This window comes from Vidua macroura, chromosome 2, assembly GCF_024509145.1.
Source record: "Vidua macroura isolate BioBank_ID:100142 chromosome 2, ASM2450914v1, whole genome shotgun sequence".
Taxonomy (NCBI): domain Eukaryota; kingdom Metazoa; phylum Chordata; class Aves; order Passeriformes; family Viduidae; genus Vidua; species Vidua macroura.
The window spans coordinates 2637713-2657659 of NC_071572.1; the positions used below are offsets into that span (position 1 = coordinate 2637713).

General features: G+C 41.4%; 1 protein-coding gene across 4 annotated transcripts in view; it reads left to right on the plus strand.

Annotated features, from left to right (window-relative positions):
- Positions 1-18659, plus strand: part of DYRK1A (dual specificity tyrosine phosphorylation regulated kinase 1A) — a 73406-nt gene extending 54747 nt beyond the window's left edge. For all 4 annotated transcript variants that reach the window (XM_053969652.1, XM_053969653.1, XM_053969651.1 and 1 more), the window contains 9 exons: positions 8474-8566; positions 9524-9712; positions 10369-10516; positions 11852-12138; positions 13275-13421; positions 13741-13881; positions 14117-14423; positions 14892-15016; positions 15924-18659. In XM_053969652.1, coding sequence (XP_053825627.1) covers positions 8474-8566; positions 9524-9712; positions 10369-10516; positions 11852-12138; positions 13275-13421; positions 13741-13881; positions 14117-14423; positions 14892-15016; positions 15924-16547 — 2061 coding nt within the window. In that variant the 3' untranslated portion in view covers positions 16548-18659. The remainder of the gene's footprint in view (positions 1-8473; positions 8567-9523; positions 9713-10368; positions 10517-11851; positions 12139-13274; positions 13422-13740; positions 13882-14116; positions 14424-14891; positions 15017-15923) is intronic.
- The last annotated feature ends 1288 nt before the right edge of the window (positions 18660-19947 follow it).

The window sequence follows — 19947 nt, forward strand, 5'->3', positions numbered from 1 at the left end:
CAAACTCAAGGAATTTTTTTTTTTGAGGAAATTTTTGAGGAATTGTTGAGGAAATAATCAGCTGGCCACCTTGGCCATGGCAATCAAGCTGTCTTTGCACCACCAACACAATTTTATAGAATCAATGTTCTTGGCTTTGATGGTGGCCAACTTCCTGAAGCGTCCTGACTTTACCTTCCCTGCCTCTTTCCTCCCTCAAGTTCTTGTGCTTCTCCATCACCCAGTCCCACCAAGAGTTCTCCTCAGCAGGTTCCTGCTTGGAGTGGAAGTTCTGTGTGAGCCTCTGTGGGGACTCTCAAAGACTTTTTTGCCTTTGCACTGCACTTCTGATTTTATCTGCACAGCCAGATCCAGCTGAGATCTTCCTGCTGGTGGCTCAGATCATCTGCTCTGGACCTGGTCTCTCTGCAGAATAAATTCCTTGTTCTTTCTTTTGGGTTGCCCTTTACAGATCTGGTTCATCTTAATTAAAAAATAGCTTTTTTTCTTCTTACAAAAACCTTGACCTCTGTGGTTGAAGGCTTTGTGCTTTTCTCTCCAGATGTGATCTGCAAACATCTGGGGGTTTGTGTCCCATTGATCCCTGCATGTTACAGATTCTTTCTTTATGACATTCCTACAAGGAATCCTTTTTTATTCAAGGTATTGCCATGAATATGCTGCCACTTCTCTCTGGCCTTGATGAAAGTTTTTTATCAAAAAACTTGATAAAGTTCTGTCCTGTAAATGTCAATTCTGGAAAGGAACCTTGCAGAGAACATTGTTGGAACCATCTTTAAGTGGTTGTTTCAATCCTCTGGTGGAATCCCACCACTTGTTCTCTCTGTCATCTCCTTGTAGAGCTTCTAACACAGAGCAGCATTTTATAATAGCACAGAAGGTGACTTCTGCCTTTGCCAGTTCATACCACAGAATTCCAGGATCATTTAGGCTGGAAAAAATCTCCCAAGATGAGTCCCAGCTGTGCCCAGTCCCCACCTTGTCCCCAGCCCAGAGCTCTGAGTGCCACCTCCAGGGGACACCTGCAGGGATGGGCACTGCAAAGCTCCCTGGGCAGCCCCTGCCAAGGCCTGAGCAGCCTTTCCATGGGGAAATTCCTGCTGCTGGCCAAGCTGAGCCTGCCCTGGCCCAGCCTGAGCCCGTTCCCTCTCCTCCTGTCCCTGTTCCCCTTCTGTCAGAGCCACAAGGTCCCCCCTGAGCCTTTTTTTGTCCAATGTTTCTCTTCCAGAAAATCCTGGTTTTAATATTCAACAAAAGGAACTGGCTGTTGGAAAAGCCTTGATAGTTTGATCTTAATATATCCATAAAAACAGGAGGAGGAGAAAGGGGATTTCAGGCAGATTCAGGGAGTTTGATCCTTTAAGGTTGGATCCTTTCCATGCAGTGGCTCCCATCCAGTCAGACAGACAAGGATTGGGTCTGGGAGCTTCAGTTTCCTGGAATTTCATAACATCAGCAGCCTGGACCATCGGGACAGCTTGGATGCCACAGCTTTCCACAGCCTAAAAGTAACTGTTTGGGTGCCCTAAAACCATCCTGCTTGGGTACCCTAAAATAATCTGCTAGGGTGCAGATATAAAAATAATAATCTGTTAGGGTGCCCTAAAAGCAACTTCTTTGGGTGCCCTAAGTTTTTTTGGGTACCCTAAAAGTAACTCATTTAGGTACCCTAAAAATAACTTCTTTGGATGCCCTAAAACACACCATTTGGATGCCCTAAAACTAATTTCTTTGGGTGCCTTAAAATACCCTATTTGGATGCCCTAAAAGTAAACTGTTTAGGTGCCCTAAAGCTTCTTTGGGTGCCCTAAAAGTAACTAATTTAGGTACCCTAAAAATAAATTCTTTGGGTTCCCTAAAAGTAACTCATTTATGTACTCTAAAAGTAGCTTCTTTGGGTCTCTAAAATATCCCATTTGGATGCCCTAAATGTAAACTGGCTGCCCTAAAACTTCTTTGGGTACTCTAAAAGTAACTAATTTAGGTACCCTAGAAGTAACTTCGTTGGGTGCCCTAAAAGCAAACTATTAGGGCCCCATTTGGATGCCCTAAAAGTAAACTGTTTGGGTGCCCTAAATCTTCTTTGGGTACCCTAAAAGTAACTCATTTAGGTACCCTAAAAATAACTTCTTTGGGTACCCTAAATCTTCTTTGGGTACCCTAAAAGTAACTCATTTAGGTACCCTAGATGTAGCATCTTTGGGTGCCCTAAAACTTCTTTGGGTACCCTAAAAGTAACTCATTTAGGTACCTTAGATGTAACATCTTTGGATGCCCTAAAAGTAAACTGTTTGGGTGCCCTAAATCTTCTTTGGGTGCTCTAAAACACCCCATTTGGCTGCCCTAAAAGTAACTCATTTAGGTACCCTAAAAATAACTTCTTTGGGTCCCCAAAGTCTCTTCTTTGGGTGCCCTAAAAAGAAACTTTAGGGTGCCCTAAAACACCCCATTTGGTGCCCCAAAAGCACCGTGCTGGTGCAGGCAGAACTGGCTGCCAGGAGCTGGAGCCCCTTTGCTGCCGTTGTTCCCGGGGGCTGGAGCAGCCGGAGCCTTGGGAAAACCGGGATTTTCCCAGCTCGGGATTGCAGCGGAGCCTTTCCCGAGCTGCAGCCCCCCTCTGCTGGCCGCAGCTGCTGCTGCCGGGAAAGCTGCTCTCCAAAACCCATCCCTGAGCTCCACCGAGCACCTGAGGGTGCTCTCACGGCTGATTTGTGTGTCTTTGCTGCAGACTCACTCCTTTTTTTATGGAGTCTCATCTTCAGCTTCCTGGAATGATTTTCATTCATTAGCAGGGAAAGGGAATGTGAATTTATTGGTTTTATTCTTGTTTGGAATTGGGGTTGTAGTGGCTTGCAGGCTGTAGTTTGGTTTTTGGGGCATCTTTCACAGTTGCAGATTAAAGTTAGGGAACAATAATGACAATCTATATTCAAATTCTATGTAATCTATGTATTTAGATTACATTAGATTATCAGGTTATTTGTGTGTCTTTGCTGCAGACTCACTCCTTTTTTTATGGAGTCTCATCTTCAGCTTCCTAGAATGATTTTAATTCATTAGCAGAGAAAGGGAATGTGAATTTATTGGTTTTATTCCTGCTTGGACTTGGGGTTGTAGTGGCTTGCAGGCTGTAGTTTGGTTTTTGGGGCATCTTTCACAGTTGCAGATTAAAGGTTGGGGAACAATAATGACAATTTATATTCAAGTTGTATAAAATCTATATATGTTACATTAGATTATCAGGTTATTTGTGTGTCTTTGCTGCAGACTCACTCCTTTTCTTTATGGAGTGTCTGCTTCAGCTTCCTGGAATGATTTTCATTCATTAGCAGAGAAAGGGAATGTGAATTTATTTGATTTTATTCCTGCTTAGGTTTGGGGTTGTAGTGGCTTGCAGGCCATAGTTTGGTTTTTGGGGCATCTTTCACAGTTGCAGATTAAAGGTTGGGGAACAATAATGACAATCTATATTCAAGTTGTATAAAATCTATGTATTTAGATTACATCAGATTATCAGGTTATTTGTGTGTCTTTGCTGCAGACTCACTCCTTTTCTTTATGGAGTGTCTGCTTCAGCTTCCTGGAATGATTTTAATTCATAAGCAGAGAAAGGGAAGCCAGGTCTTGCATGTGAATTTCTTTGTTTTATTCCTGCTCTGTCCTGCTTGCATTTGGGCCTGTAGTGGCTTGCAGGCCATATTCTGGTATTTGGGGAATCATTCACAGTTGCAGATTAAAGGTTAGGGAACAATAATGACAATTTATATTCAGATTATATCAATGATCTGTATTTATATTAAATGTAAATAATATAAATACATATAAGTTGCTCTTAAAAGATTATTTACATAATTTTCTCTTGCACTTACTGCTTTCTGGCTCTGGTCCCCAAACCCATCACTGACAAGGATCAAAGAATTCTAGGAAGATACTCCAAGACCAGCCAGATTGTTTTGTTTTTCACTTATTTATGAGGTCTTAAATTACAGTTAAAAACTCCCAGCTCTGTCTTTTTGCATTTTTTTCCCTTCAGGAGTTATTTTTTAAGGCTTTTATTTCCCAAATAGTGCTGGCAGGAGGGGTCCTGCTCTTGGCTGTGGCTGCTGAGTGCTTCAGTTTCAGGGAAGTGTGGGAGCACATGTTCCAGGGAGAACAGAAAAGTTGGGATCTCTGGGATTTTTCTCCTGCAGTGGTAATAAATTAATATTTCTCTGTGCAGTTTTAACTGCTTTGTGAGTTCAGTGCAGCCTGATGGGAATAAAAGAGCTTAAAAGTTGTCACAACTTCAACGTTTTTTTTGCTGCTCTGTTTATCTCCATCATGGATGCTCAGATTGCCCGAAACTCTCTTCATTTAATTACAAAATCATTAGAGAATCGATTTACCTGATAAAGGAATTGAGATGAGATTTTGGTAACAAATGATAACAAATTCCAGCAGTTCAGCTTTCATGAAATACCTGGCATGGGAAGGTCAGGCTGACTGTTAAACACCTTTCTAGATCTGTTTATCTAACATACTTTGCATGATTTATATATATTTATAGATATAGATATATAGATATAATTTTTATATATTATTATATAAAAATAATTATCTGCATAATTTGAGGTTTTACTGACCAGATCTTGGCCAGATATTTTATTGACCACATCAAGATTCTTACCAAGTTCATGTTGTAGCAGCAATTTAAAATTCTTAATTCAGATACTGCCACTACCTGTTCAACATTATTGTCAGTGATGGTTTAACTGCAGCAGTCTCTGTCATCAGTGTGGCCTTGCAGGTCAGTTAAACAATTACACTTGGAATTCTTGCTAAAAGTTGCCCTGACACAATGAAATCTTCATTATTTATTCTGTTTGTGAAGTGGAACGTGTGCTATACACAAGCTGAATTGATCTTTTTTTTTTTCTTTCTTCTTTTAATGAATGTGGATGGTGGTGGATCTTTCTATTCGTAAAAAGAATCTGAATTAAAGCAGCCCATAAACGGCTCAGGCTTCTCCATAATCAAAATAAAAAAATATTTTTAAAAGGAACAATGCCATCTGTTTGGACAAAAAAGAAAATGAAGAGAGAAATTTGTTTTGTGTTCCATCCCCAAAGGCTGGGAGCACAAACAGCACACCTGAGTTAAAAGTCACACTTCCCATTAAATGTGCTTTGTCACCAATGTGTTGAGGACACATAAATGGGACCTTTTTTGTGGGTATATCGTTATTATTTAATTACAATTTAAAGTAGTTTCTTGTCTCTCAGACCTGAGATGCAGCATCTCATTGATTTGTGGTTTTAGGGGGATCTGGGCTTGCAGTGTTGCTGTCTGGCCACCAGATAGAGACTGAAGCTTGTGAAATGGGAGTTTTCCTTTTTCCTTTTTCCTTTTTCCTTTTCCTTTTCCTTTTCCTTTTCCTTTTCCTTTTCCTTTTCCTTTTCCTTTTCCTTTTCCTTTTCCTTTTCCTTCTCCTTCTCCTTCTCCTTCTCCTTCTCCTTCTCCTTCTCCTTCTCCTTCTCCTCCTTCTCCTTCTCCTCCTTCTCCTTTTCCTTCTCCTTTTTCCTTTTCCCCTTTTCCTTTTTCCTTTTCCTCCCCTTTTCCTTTTCCTTTCCTCCCCTTTTCCCCTTTTCCCCCATATTTTCTTTTCCCCTTTCTTTGGTGGTTGAGCATTCCCCGAATCCAAGTCAGAAATCAGAGTAACCCCAACAATAAAGGATTGGACAGTGTTGTTGTATAAAACACAAAATTACTTCGTTCCATGGTCTGACATCATCAGGAAGAAAGAGTCTCTCTTGGAAAAAGAAGGGAATATTACAAATTCCACACTATAAAAGTGTGAGGAAAAAAAATTAAACCCAAAACTTTATGAACCCAGGGCAGCAGAATAGAACCTGTGGAAAAGTTCATAGAGGTTCAGGAGTGTGCTCAGAAATGTGTGAATGTCAAAATGCACAATTGGTAAAGAAGGGACTGGCTGCTGTAGCCTGCAGAATTTAAATTATTGACAGTTTTTGGATGGTGATAATTCAGTTAATTTTTTGTCTACCATGCTGTTTATTTCAGAGTGGAAATTAGATCTTTATTTTTGAAGAAAGCAAGCAAATTTGACTTATAAATTAGAAAATAAACATCAAGACTTGTCATACAAACTCCATTTCCAAATTAGAGCAATTTTTTGTGGGAATAGTTGGTCTAATTATGAAATTCTTCCAGATTGAGACTTTTCCCTCAAAAATCAAGTCCCTGTGCTGCTCAGAGGCTGGGCCCTGCCAGTATTCCTGATATTCCTCTGCCACATCCTGGTTTCTTTCACCAGCAAAACCCACCAGTGTTCCCATATTCCAATACCCTCTCTCAGTCAGAATTAAGGAATTTGAAGGAAATATTTGGATTTGAAGACGCTTTTAACAGTGACAGCTGGATCAGGACTTGCTGCTGCTCAGTGCTGTGGGAGAGAACCTAAAGATCCCTTTAGGTGGGGTTTATTGCATGGGCCACATTTGTTTGCCAGATGAAAGGAAGAAACAAAAATGTTTTGTAAATGTCTGATGGTTTGTTTAGGAAACTTTCAGACAGTTCCCTGGTGTTTACAAAGTGCTTGTACTTGTAATAAAATAAAATTAATGTTTTTTCCCCCTGCCCACACAGGAGGAGAATGGGAGTTTGGCTTTCTAGGGTGGTCCCTCAGGTACCTCAGTGCATGTCCAGTTTCAGAAGCACAAACCCTCTATAATTTCTTTCTGTGAGAACTTTTTTGGGTCAATTTGATGTGATTTTTCTTATTTTGTCATTGAGAGGAAGAAAAGAAAGAGTTGTTCATGCAGCAACCATTATAAGTATTAAGTTATCCTGTAAAAAATAGAAGGGCAGGTAGACTTGGCAATGCAAACTCTCTTCAGTCACAGAAGGTGACTTCTGCTTTTTCAAGTTTATATCACTGATACAAATTCCAGGATCATTTAGGTTGGGAAAGGTCTCCAAGATGAATCCCACCTGTGCCTATGCCCACCTTGTCCCTACCCCAGAGCTCTGAGTGCCACCTCCAGGCCTTCCTTGGACACCTCCATTTAATAACTCATTTATTAGTTCAATAATTCTGATGGAGAACATACACAGAACAAACTTTTCTCCAGTGGAATTGCTTAAACTCACCCTGAGCTTTTCTGTCCTGCACCTGGAGGGGACCAACCCCAGGCAGCAGCCCAGGCTGGGGGTGACCTGCTGGGGAAGGACCTGGGGACACCGAGCTGTCCCTGGGCCAGCAGAGTGTCCTGGGGTGCATTGGGATGGGCACTGCAGGGTGTGACATTGGGGTGACCCTGCCCCTGTGCCCAGCCCTGGAGGCACCTCTGGGTGCTGTGTCCAGCTCTGGCTCCTCAGCACAGCAGGGACAGGAGCTCCTGGAGCTGAGCAAGGGCCTGGAGCATCTCCGTGCCCAGGAAAGGCTGAGGGAGCTGGGGCTGCTCAGCCTGGAGAGGAGCCCCAGTGAGAGGGGCCTCAGCCCTGGCTGTCCCTGGCTGTCCCTGGGGGTCCCTGTCTGTCCCAGTCTGTCCCTGTGTGTCCCTGTGTGTCCCTGTGTGTCCCAGTCTGTCCCAGTCTGTCCCAGTCTGTCCCAGTCTGTCCCTGTCTGTCTGTCCCAGTGTGTCCCAGTCTGTCCCTGTCTGTCTGTCCCAGTCTGTCCCTGTGTGCAGGAGGTCAGAGCAGCCCCAGGCTCTGCTCCAGGCCCAGCAATGGCCCCAGAGCCACGGGCAGGGGCTGAGCCCAGCAATTCCCTGCACAGGAGGCACAACTTCTGCCCTGGGCAGTGCCCAGCCCTGAGCAGAGCCCAGAGAGGCTCTGGGCTCTCCTCCCTGGGATATTCCAGAGCCATCTGTGCTCTGGGATGGAGAGAGGAGCAGGCTGAGGGATCAGCCACTCTCCAGAGTCCCCATAAAGCTCCAGCTGGGTGGGACAGAATTCCCAGAGCTTGCCCGGCAGTGCTGGACACAGGGTTTGGAGGTGGTTTGTTTCTTGGTAGCCCTGGAGTTTGGTTTTATTTGGAATTTAATGCAGTTGAATGTGGTGAGCTGGCCCAGTTCTCCAGCAGTTTGTGTGAACTTCCAAAGGAACTTGCTGTGAAGTTCCTTTGGAGCTGTGCCTTAAATATGGTGACAGTTCATGTGTCAGTCCTGAGGGGTGATGGAGGAGAGTCTTTGTTGTCAGAGGAGATTTGGATTAAACCTGTTGGGTGTGGTGGCAGGAGAGGTAGGAATCTTGGAATTTACTCTGGTTTGAAAAATTCTTAATATATTAAAAATTCTTATTATACTAAAAAATAACTAAGCAAGGGGTGTGGGAATTTTTTTACTGTCAGTTAAAAAAACAAAAGTGTCACATTTAAATAACTCATTTCTGTGAGGAATTTCACAATTTGATGTAGTAACTATACCATTAAATTCCTATTTCTGTTCTAATTTCTGTCATATTCCCATTCCAGAGGCGGATGCCCCAAACTTTTCGTGATCCAGCCACTGCTCCACTGAGGAAACTCTCCGTAGATTTGATCAAAACATACAAGCATATTAATGAGGTAATGGCTGCAGCTGGCTTCAGTGTGCTCTGATGTTTGTTACAATACAAGATTTAAATGGATTTTCTATGAATAATCTCATCAAGAGATCCAAAAATTCGAGTTTTCTCTCAGTTGTTCACATCCTGTTGGAGGTCATGGCGGTCGTGGTCCTGTTTCTGTCCAGCACACAGGAAATCTTTTATCCTGGGATTTGTTTTCTGTTGTTTTATAAACAAATGTTGAGCTTGCAGGACGAGGAGACACGAGTGGCACAAGCACACGTTGAGCTCAATAAAACTTTATTAATGTTTCTAAGAGCTTATAAGGAAAATGCTGAATTGTTTTCCCTTAATTATTGAATTAAATATTATAGACAAATGGAAAATACAAAGTTGTTCAGGTTAATACAGGCACGCATCAGTTAGTTTCAAACTTTGACAATTAAAGGGAATGTGAAGGGATTTTTATGGTGATTAATGACTTCCTTGGAAGTCTTCCCCAGTTTTGTGGGAACATCAAGTGGTAATTCTTGTTTCCAGGCTAGTTAGCATTTTGAATTTTACTGTGTGCACAGTGTGCTGGGGTGTTCCTGTTCCTTTGGCACCTGTGAACTCCAGAGATCAGTGTTACTACGTTAATTGGTGTTATTATTATTATTTATTAGTGTTAGCACATTTATCAGAGTTACTACAGTTATTTACTAGTGTTAGCACATTGATCAGAGTTATTGCTATTACTTATCAGTGTTAGTACATTTATTCAGCTCTGCTTTCCCAGTTCTTCAATTATTCAAGACTTTCCTTTGGAATAATGACCTGACTTCAAACACAGCAATAGGAGGAGAGGATTGCTTGGTTTTCCACTTGTAGAAGTTGCACTTTCAAACCACGGGATGCTGAATAAAAGTTGATTTTCCTCTTTCTTGAGCTGCTGTTCTAAGCAGGGCTCTTAAGGAAGCTCCTTTTCCCCTCCCAGGTTTACTATGCAAAAAAAAAACGGCGGCATCAGCAGGGCCAGGGAGATGATTCCAGTCACAAAAAGGAGAGGAAAGTTTACAATGATGGTTATGACGATGACAACTACGACTACATCGTGAAAAATGGGGAGAAGTGGATGGACCGCTATGAAATCGACTCTTTAATAGGCAAAGGATCCTTTGGACAGGTAATGGCTCGTTAGGTGTTCATATCCTTTCTGTGGATCACAGCTGTGTTTCATTTGAAGTGCTCTTGTTGCTTTGTTTTGAAATTAAAACTGTTTTTTGTCACTCCTGTTCCCCTGAGTGCCTGTTCAGACACTCATATTTTATGCTATTACATGTTATTACAGAAAATATTTGAATATATTTCAGTGTCTCTAGCATTTTACAACGAGAAATCCTCCACCTTTTGCCATCTGTTAACATTTTTAACTTGAGTTTGGTTTTGGTTTGATTCAGGTTTTTAGTTTGAGTGAGGATTTTAGTTTGAATTGGGTTTTTAACTTAATAGTTAGTACTGGATCTTACCTCCTATAAGTGTCATTAGCAGCATTTGTTGGTTGCAGCTTTAGCCAAGGCTGGAAGGAAGATGGAGCTTTTATTTTGTTGGTTTTAGTTTTTCTCAGATTTACCAGTCCTTTTACAGTGTTGGTTTAGATAATTTCATTTGCATATAAAGTGACATCACTGCAATAAACATCACCAAATGAGTTGTAGCTTTATTGTATCATCAGAAGAAATAGAACTAAAAAGGAGAATTCTGAATTCAAAAAGGTGAACAAGGGAGTTTGGGTGGGGTTTGAAAATTGGATTTTCCTGATGGATTTGGCCTCTCTTGCAGGTTGTGAAGGCTTATGACCGAGTGGAGCAGGAGTGGGTGGCCATCAAAATCATCAAAAACAAGAAGGCTTTCCTAAACCAGGCCCAGATTGAAGTGAGACTGCTCGAGCTGATGAACAAACATGACACTGAGATGAAGTACTACATAGGTATTGAATGGATTGCTCCTCACTTCTGTTGTATTATGAACGGTTTAGATCTTGCTCTAGAGCTTAGGCTGCTTTCAGCTGACTGCCAAATCTATTCTGGAATATTTGTGATGATATTTGGTGGTTCCTGCCAAGCTGGTGGGTCCAGTGAGCTCAGGAAGCGTGGGGAGGAGTTGGAATCAAGTGTAGGAAGCCCAGCAGGACGTGGAATGGTGGGAGGAGAATTCCAAAGGTGAGAGAACAGGAATTTGGAGAAGGATGTGTGGCAGGAAATGGCATCAGGGTGGGAGCAAAATGTGCCCTCTCAGGTGAGTTGTAAAGGACACCGGAGGAACTGCTGTGGGACAATGGAGAAAACAAATCCATGGACACCAAGCTGACCAAAAATCCACCTTAATTAAAAGTCTGAATTCTCATGGTGCTCATATTCAAGATTTTATTGTGCCAGGAAGGAGAGCGTGTTGCTTTTTCTCTGAAATGTTTTTCAATTTTCTTGTGTCAGGTGAAGGTTTGACAATGGCAAACCCTGCTGGCTTCTGAACAGAGGAATGTGATGAATATTTCACTTATTTAATGAAAACAAAAAAGGCTTGGATTGGTTCCTTTCATAAACTGAGATTGCGCCTGAAGGAAATGAATACAATTCCTTGGGGATATTGATCAGTTTTATTTATTGATCAGCTTATAAATTGCAGCTATGTCGTTGTGTATTTTAAATTATTCTCACAATTAAACATTTCCTCTCTACACATAAGGGAATGATAACTTACTTTGATAATATATCCCTTCACAAGTTTTTGGTTAATTCAGCTTTACTGAGGTGCACCTGAGGATGTGAAAATGTCCTCTTGTCCTCCAAACATGGCAGAAATATTTTGTAAGTAACACAGAACCAGGGAAAAACCTGATGTTCTTATTTTACTCAGCACTCAGCTCCCTAAAAGATTTCACAAATTTTTGCACCCAAGGATGTGTAAAATGTCCCTCTGTACCCCAGGCATGGCAGAAATATTTTGTAAATAATACAGAACCAGGAAAAAACCCAATGCTCTTATTTTACTCAGTGCTCAGCTTCCTCCACATGGATGAAAGCATTTAAAAGATTTCACAAGATTTTCCAGTTTTACTGTGGTGCACCTGAGGACGTGAAAATGTCTTCTTGTCCTCCAAGTGTGGCAGAAATATTTTGTAAACACCACAGAACCAGGGAAGAAAAAGTTATTTTAAAAAAAAGTTTAAAAGTTATTTTATTGACGCTCCTCCTTCCTACGTGCTGTGTTGTAATTAACCCATCATTCTCAGTGTGCATTAATGACATTTCCCCCTTTTCCCCAGTGCATTTGAAGCGTCACTTCATGTTCAGGAACCACCTGTGCTTGGTGTTTGAGATGCTGTCCTACAACCTGTACGACCTGCTGAGGAACACCAACTTCCGCGGCGTGTCCCTCAACCTGACGCGCAAGTTCGCGCAGCAGATGTGCACGGCCCTGCTCTTCCTGGCCACCCCCGAGCTCAGCATCATTCACTGTGACCTAAAACCAGAGAACATCCTGCTCTGCAACCCCAAAAGGAGCGCCATCAAGATCGTGGATTTTGGCAGCTCGTGTCAGCTCGGGCAGAGGGTGAGTTTGGGGGGGGGGAAATCGGCGAATTTCCTGCTGAAAAATGCAGGATTTTTAAGTTATAATACTCATCCAGCTCACTGAAACTTCATTCATGATGGTTTTAAAATAATAACTCGATTTTAAATAGAAATCCACAGTCCACAAGAGCTTTAAATATGAGTGTCAGAATCCCAGAATTGTCAGGGGTGGAAAAGATCTTTAAGATCAAGTCCAGCCATGAAGCAGCAGCACCACGTTCACCACTAAAGCCAGTCCAGAAGTGTCACATCCACACCTTATTTTGAACAATTTGGCAATCTTCCAATTCCTTTAGTGCCCCAGTAGATAAAAATCCACCATATGATAAATTTTCCATGTTTTTTTCTTTCTCCTTGGCTGTGTTTTTGTGCTATCAGTGGAGAATGCACCAGCAATTGGTTGTAGAAATCTGCAGTGCTAATAAATAAAACAAAAAACTAAGTAAAAATTAATTTTATTATTATCTTATTCCATCTATATTCCTCTTTCCATGAACATTCCTTCAGCATGCCCCCTGTTTATGATTAGTCACACTGCAGATTGGATCTGTAGGAAAAGAATTCAGGAATTCATGGACTAACTTCACCAAAAGTGCCCCAATTGTCTCTTGAGGAGCTGGCACTGGCCAGTAGCACCCCATTCCTTTTTCCCAGGATAAATTTAGGAAGAGTGGATCAGAATATGGAATAGTGTATTGAAAGCAGCAATAAGACAGAGATTTAGATTAAGAAAAGAACTTTTTGCTATAAACTAAAAGGAAGGGCTGAAGGAAGACACCAGGAGGTGAAATGACATCTGAATTATTTCTCCAAATCCATTATTTATCAATAATAAGATAATTTTGAAATGTTAAGAATCACAATTACAAAAACATGACATGACTCAAGCTGAAATTCCTGCATTTTTTCCTAAAAAAATTTTCCATAATATTTTCCTAAAAATTAACAATTAGATACTTTTATTAATGCAACATATGCATAGATTTTATTATCCCTGATACCTCATTTTTCCCTGCACCAAAATGGGATTTCATGGCAGCTGCGTTTTGTCACTTGGAATTTTCATTCCTTTTGGATGCTGTGTGTGATTGTGACTTGGAGATGCTTTTCCTGCAGATATACCAATATATCCAGAGTCGTTTCTATCGATCACCAGAGGTGCTACTGGGAATGCCTTATGACCTTGCAATTGATATGTGGTCCCTTGGGTGTATTTTAGTCGAGATGCACACTGGAGAGCCTCTCTTTAGTGGGGCAAATGAGGTAAGTTATCTACCAGGAACTGGTTTTCTTTTGTTCTTCATCCCCATCATGATTTTAATCCGTTTATTGGAATGCATAAATTAGGGAAATCTGGTAATTCTGAAAGGATTAGACATCAATAACAGGACTTTTGTCAGGACACAAAATTACCTGCTCATAATTTTCCGTGTCTCCCTCTTACTCCTTAATCTGTTTTGTCCATATTAAATTTTTCTTAAATTAATTAACTTAGAACTTGTGTGAGTAGCTGACATTTGTGCCACAGCTGGGCTGGCTTGTCCTTCACTTGTCCTTCACCAACCCATTTTATTTGGGACAGGTGGATCAGATGAATAAAATAGTGGAAGTTTTGGGGATACCACCAACCCACATCCTCGACCAAGCACCCAAAGCAAGAAAGTTCTTTGAGAAGTTGCCAGATAGCACTTGGAACTTGAAGAAGACCAAAGATGGAAAAAGGGTAGGTAAAACAGTTAGGATAATAATAAATATATATTAAAATATGTAAAATGGTGAGCTGTTACTTTGTTTTTCATCGTCTTATTGAAAATGCAGCTTTGTTGTTTTGTTTTGTTCTCTCTTGCCAATTAAACAGCATTTCCTGTTGTGTTGAATAGTTTCCTGATTTGATTTGAGTTTTGACATAGAATCTGTGCTTCACACACTGATTCCAAGCCATTCCTCCCTCCCCACAGGAATACAAACCACCGGGAACTCGCAAACTCCACAATATCCTGGGAGTTGAGACAGGAGGGCCGGGTGGGCGCCGTGCTGGGGAGTCAGGTCATACTGTAGCTGACTACTTGAAGTTCAAAGACCTCATCTTAAGGATGCTTGACTATGACCCCAAGACACGAATCCAGCCCTACTACGCCCTGCAGCACAGTTTCTTCAAGAAAACGGCGGACGAAGGTACCAACACGAGTAACAGCGTGTCCACGAGTCCTGCCATGGAGCAGTCACAGTCTTCAGGAACCACCTCTAGTACATCTTCAAGCTCAGGTGGGTTTTGGTCATGAACAGGTGATAAAATTCTGCTTCCTAATGCTGGGCACTGAACGGGCTCCCCAGGGAATGGGCACAGCCCCGAGGCTGCCAGAGCTCCAGGAGCCTTTGGACAGCGCTGCCAGGGATGCCCAGGCTGGGCTTGGTGGGGGTGTCTGTGCAGTTGGACTGGATGATCCCTGTGGGTCCCTTCCAACTCAGAGTATTCCATGACTCTGTGAAATGTTATTTTTTTCCCATACCGTCAAAAAATACCAGTCATGATCACTAAACAATGATTTTAATCAGCTGGAACAGGTAAGCAGAAAACCCCCAAAAGCCCAACTAGATGAGCAAAAATGTGAGTGGTTAACGTTGATCTCATACTTTTCCCTTGAAGCACTTTATAAAACTTTTATGCTGCCATTGTTTGATAGCTGTGAATTCTGTGTCCCTTTAGTCACTGAGCATGTTGGGGTTTTCCAGGTGGATCTTCTGGCACGAGCAACAGCGGAAGGGCGCGGTCGGACCCCACGCACCAGCATCGACACAGCGGTGGGCACTTCACTGCTGCTGTGCAAGCTATGGACTGTGAGACACACAGCCCACAGGTAATGCAGAACATCTTAGTGCAGGACAGATAAAACCATGGATTCTCCCCCATGCAGACAGTTAATTGCTGTGTAGACAGACCTTGCTTTTTTAGTAGCCTTTAATCAGCTGTGTTGTTCCAGTGGTTCCTCCAATGCTGTTGGCACCTTTCAAGGTATGAGCTACAACATTTTAATTTTGTTTGCTTTGCTTATTGTCTCCAGGCTCCTCAGCCAGAGGTCAGGGCTTTATTTTTCTAAGTGTTGTACAAATGCTGTTGTTACTACTATAACGTAAAGCTGTTCCTATAATTTTGACAGCAAAGTCACTTACCAGACTTCCCTTAAGTGTTTGAAAATAACATCCAGGATGTGCATTCATTTTTCTTAAGGTATATGTAGAAAGGTATTGGAAATTATTCTTAAGTACATACCTGCATTTCTAGAATAATCATGCAGCTTCAAGGCTTGGTTAACATTTTTAAAAATTGGCATAATACGAATAACTTAATCTCTCATATATTGTTCAAGATAGAAAAGTATTGGAAATTATTCTTAAGTACATACCTGCATTTCTAGAATAATTGTGCAACTTCAAGGCTTGGTTAAGGTTTTTAAAACCGGCATAAATACGAATAAGTTAATCTCTCATGTTGTTCAAGATAGAAAAGTATTGGAAATTATTCTTAAGTACATACCTGCATTTCTAGAATAATTGTGCACCTTCAAGGCTTGGTTAAGGTTTTTAAAACCAGCATAAATACGAATAAGTTAATCTCTCGTGTTGTTTGAGAACCAACTGGATGTGGCACTCAGTTGACAAGGTGGCCAGAGGCTGGATGGTCTTGGAGGTCTTCCCCAGCCCTAATGATTCTGTGACTGGGTGAAATGGCAGCTTTGAGTCAGCATTTTAATTGGAATTTTGCAGGTTCGGCAGCAGTTTCCCCCTCCCATCGGTTGGACCGCCACCGAAGCTCCCACCCAGGTCACCGTCGAGAACCACCCGGTTCAGGAAACCACCTTCCATGTAAACCCTCAGCAACAGAACGCATTACACCATCACCACGGCAACAGCTCCCACCACCACCACCATCACCACCACCACCACCACCACCATGGACAGCAAGCCTTGGGCACCCGGACCAGGCCGAGAGTCTACAATTCTCCAACAAACAGCTCCTCCACCCAGGATTCTATGGAGGTGGGCCACAGTCACCACTCCATGACATCCCTGTCTTCCTCAACTACTTCTTCCTCTACATCTTCCTCCTCTACTGGTAACCAAGGCAATCAGGCCTATCAGAACCGCCCAGTGGCTGCTAATACCTTGGACTTTGGACAGAACGGAGCTATGGACATGAATTTAACAGTCTACTCTAATCCGCGCCAAGAAACTGGCATAGCTGGACATCCCACGTACCAGTTTTCTGCTAATACAGGTCCTGCTCATTACATGACTGAAGGACACCTTGCCATGAGGCAAGGCATTGATAGAGAAGAGTCTCCCATGACAGGAGTTTGTGTTCAGCAAAGTCCTGTGGCTAGCTCGTGACTAAACTGAAACTAAGTTTGTTTCTTGTGTGTTTTTATAGAAGTGGTGTTTTTCCAAAAAAAAAAAACAAAGTGCAAAGCTGCTTGAATCAGAAGGAGATAAACTCACTGAACCGCTACAGGAGGGCAAAGTTGACTATTTTTTTAAACTTGAAAAGATTGCAAAGGGACAATGAAGTTTTTTTTTTGTTGTTTTTTTGCTGGGGGGAGGTTTTTTTGGTTGTTTTTTTTTTTTTTTTAAGAGCCATGTCTGGACCCACCTTAACGGATAGCTTAGTGGTGTTCACCTTTTGCTTCCCCCATTTTAACTTGCCACAACCTAGTCATAGTTTGGTTTTTTTGGGGAGGGGTTTTGATTTTTTTAAATTCTAATTTTTTTTTTTTTTTTTTGCTCTCATTTGACAGGGGTTATTGTTCAAATGTTAGTCATAGTTGCAAACTAGTTTCTTTTTAAAGGCATTGCACATGATTTCTAAGAAAAGGCCCTTTGAAGTTTTTTGGGTGGGAGGGGGAGTGAGTAATATATATATTTTTTTTAGTTCCCCAAACAACCATGGGCACAGAAATGCAGTACTGTAAGAAAGAGGGACCTTCAGATTACACAAATATATTATTCTTCAGCTGTAAAAAGGGACGGTTGTGACGGAGTTTGTGAGGCACATTGAGCATGCGAAGTGGCGGTGAGCAGAACTCTCCTTTTCTGAATCTACTGAGGATCAAAGCAGCAATTGTGATGGGAATCCTGTGGGTGCCACCTTTTGGAGCCCACGGGCAGTTAGGATGGAAATCTGACTGGTTTCATAACTGAGGTGCACTGAGAAGCAATCAACGGGTCGGTCCTGGCCAGTCCTGGGGAGGTCTAAGTGGTGGTCTTTGGGATAACCTTTGGCCTTATGGATTTGGACTCTTAAGTTAGAAGAGCCTACCATTTCAGATGCAATCACTTTTGGACATGCTTTTGCAGACAGTCCTTAATGCTGAAAACACAGAGAATGGGTAATTCAAGAGGCCTTTCTTTTAAAATAGACTTTTGTGACCCACTTATTGTAAGGTATTGCAAGGTCACTTTGCGTGTGTCATAAAGTTGACTTCCTTATTGGTTGAAGGTCACAGGAGTAGTGGTTTGCGTTTGATGGAAATAGCTACAACTGTGTCCCTTCCTGCTTTTTACTTTTTTCTTTTGCTTTTTCTCGGCACGTGGTTTTCTCCACCATTACTTCTGCACAAAGACGTCTTCTGTTCATCCTGAACATTTTTAAAAAAAAAAAAAATGCAGAATTTTATGTGACTGCTTTTTTGCCTCACAATTATGCTGTGAATTTTACAAAAATTTATTTTCTTTTTTGATAATTTATTGTACCAAAGCTGTTTTTATAGCACATAGATGTCTGTAACCAATAATGTAGCAGTTCTGCACTTTGACACAAGGTGTAACTAGACCATTTTTAAATGTCAGTTGAAAAATTATGGCTGTACTATTGCTTAAACAAAACTGGAACTGTTGTTGAATTCATAGCCAATACATTTACAGCAATCTGTGTACTGAAGATAATAGATTGACATCTACTTGGAGACTATAACATCTGTTACATTATCGATGTGTTCAGGCTTCTGAAGGTTAAAAGGGACACTAGATCCAGAAGCTATGAAACCAGCAGTTGATTCTTGTATTCCTTATTAACAAAATTGTAAACTTGAAGGCAAAGACCTTGATTGCATGAACAGGTCCAAAAAAAAAATCATAGGCTGAGTAAAGCAAAACCCTCACGGGAGACCTGAGGTTAGCAGGCTGTATTTAACAGGTGCCTAATTTTTGGGTAATGCTGCCTTAATATAACACAGTCAGCTTGGCAGTTGCAAAATTTACGGGCCCATCCAAGAGATTTTTTTTTATTTTTTGTGGGAAAAGGAAAAAAAAAAAAAAGCTGCGTGAGGAGAAAAACCTTGGTGAAAGGATGAAGGTGAGTTCCTTGATTGCCCATCCCAGATGAACAGTGTTGCCCATCCTCTCTTACAGAAGCAGTGATCTACCTCTGCCAGTAAGCCCTTGGAAAAGTTAATTTTAGCAGCAAATGGTCAATTCCATGCGGCCAAGTCGTTTTTTCAGTCGAAAAGGTGGCAACACAGCAGCTGACTACCATGTAAATGGGAACGAATCCTTGGGATTAGCATTTTTTTGTAAATCATGGTTTTCCTAATCAAATATTTCTTTTTGTACCGACACATCAACCCTGTGGATGAAAGCGGATTTTTTTTTCCCCCCGTTTTTTTTTTTTTTTTTTTTTTTTTTTTTTTTGTTTGGTTTTCTTTTGAAGCTCAGCTATTCAGAGGAGTTGAGAGGATTTGGAAGGCTGTCACCTCTAGAAAAGAATGCTGAGTTTAGCAATATCAAATAAAAGGAATCCAGTTCTTACTGCTGTCTAGGAATATAAGGGTAATAGGGAATCTGGGTAACACCACGCGCGCCGGTTGCCACCCCTTAGCAAGCGCCAAAAAAAAAAAAAAAACAAACCCACCAAACCTAAAGCAGTTCAAAGAAATAACCTCTACATCAAGAAGGAAAAAAAAAAAAATCGTAAAATCCAGTGCTTCTGCATACTGTGTTATGTTACAGTCCAGTTTTGTGTGCTTTACTACACAGTTTGGTTACAGGACTTCTGTGCATTGTAAACATAAACAGCATGGAAAAGGTTAAATACCTGTGTTCAGATTGTAAGATCTAGTCCGGACTTGCTGTGTATATTGTAACGTTAAATGAAAAGACAAGCCCTTTGTATTATAGTCATGCAGTCTTATGTATGATAAACAGTTGAATAATTTGTCCTCAGACTCTTTACTGTGCTTTTTAAAAAGGAAAAAAAAACAAAAAAAAAAAAAAAGAAGAAAAAAAAGAAGAGTAATTTAACAAAAAAACAAAGAAAAAATGTAAACGTAGTAAGTCTTCCTATGCAATTAACCTACTCCAAGCCATGGTATGGTAGGTATAATTATCCTATAATATGTAAATATCAGATACATTGAAACAGACTTAAAAATATGAAAGTAAAAGTTGGAGGCGTAACAGCTAATTTGGAGTTTTTAATTGAAAACCAGCGAGGTCTGCAAATCCCTGATGTGTGAACACAGCTCTGCTTGATTCTCATGGACTGTGCTTGTAGTTTGAGTTCTTTAATGCTCATCTCTTAGTCTGAGTGTTGTGATGTGCTCTGCACAGTCCCAGGTGAGCTGGTTTTGAGGCCATGGAATGGGATTTTGGGACTGGCCTGGTGTTATCCCCAGAGCCCAGCCCAGTTCCTCCTGCCTCACCAACTCCCTGCCTTTGGGTGCAGCAGGACCTAGTTTTGAAAAAGCTGATTTTCCTGTAGTTTCTGCCAAGTGGGAGGAGCTGTCTGTGTCTCTGG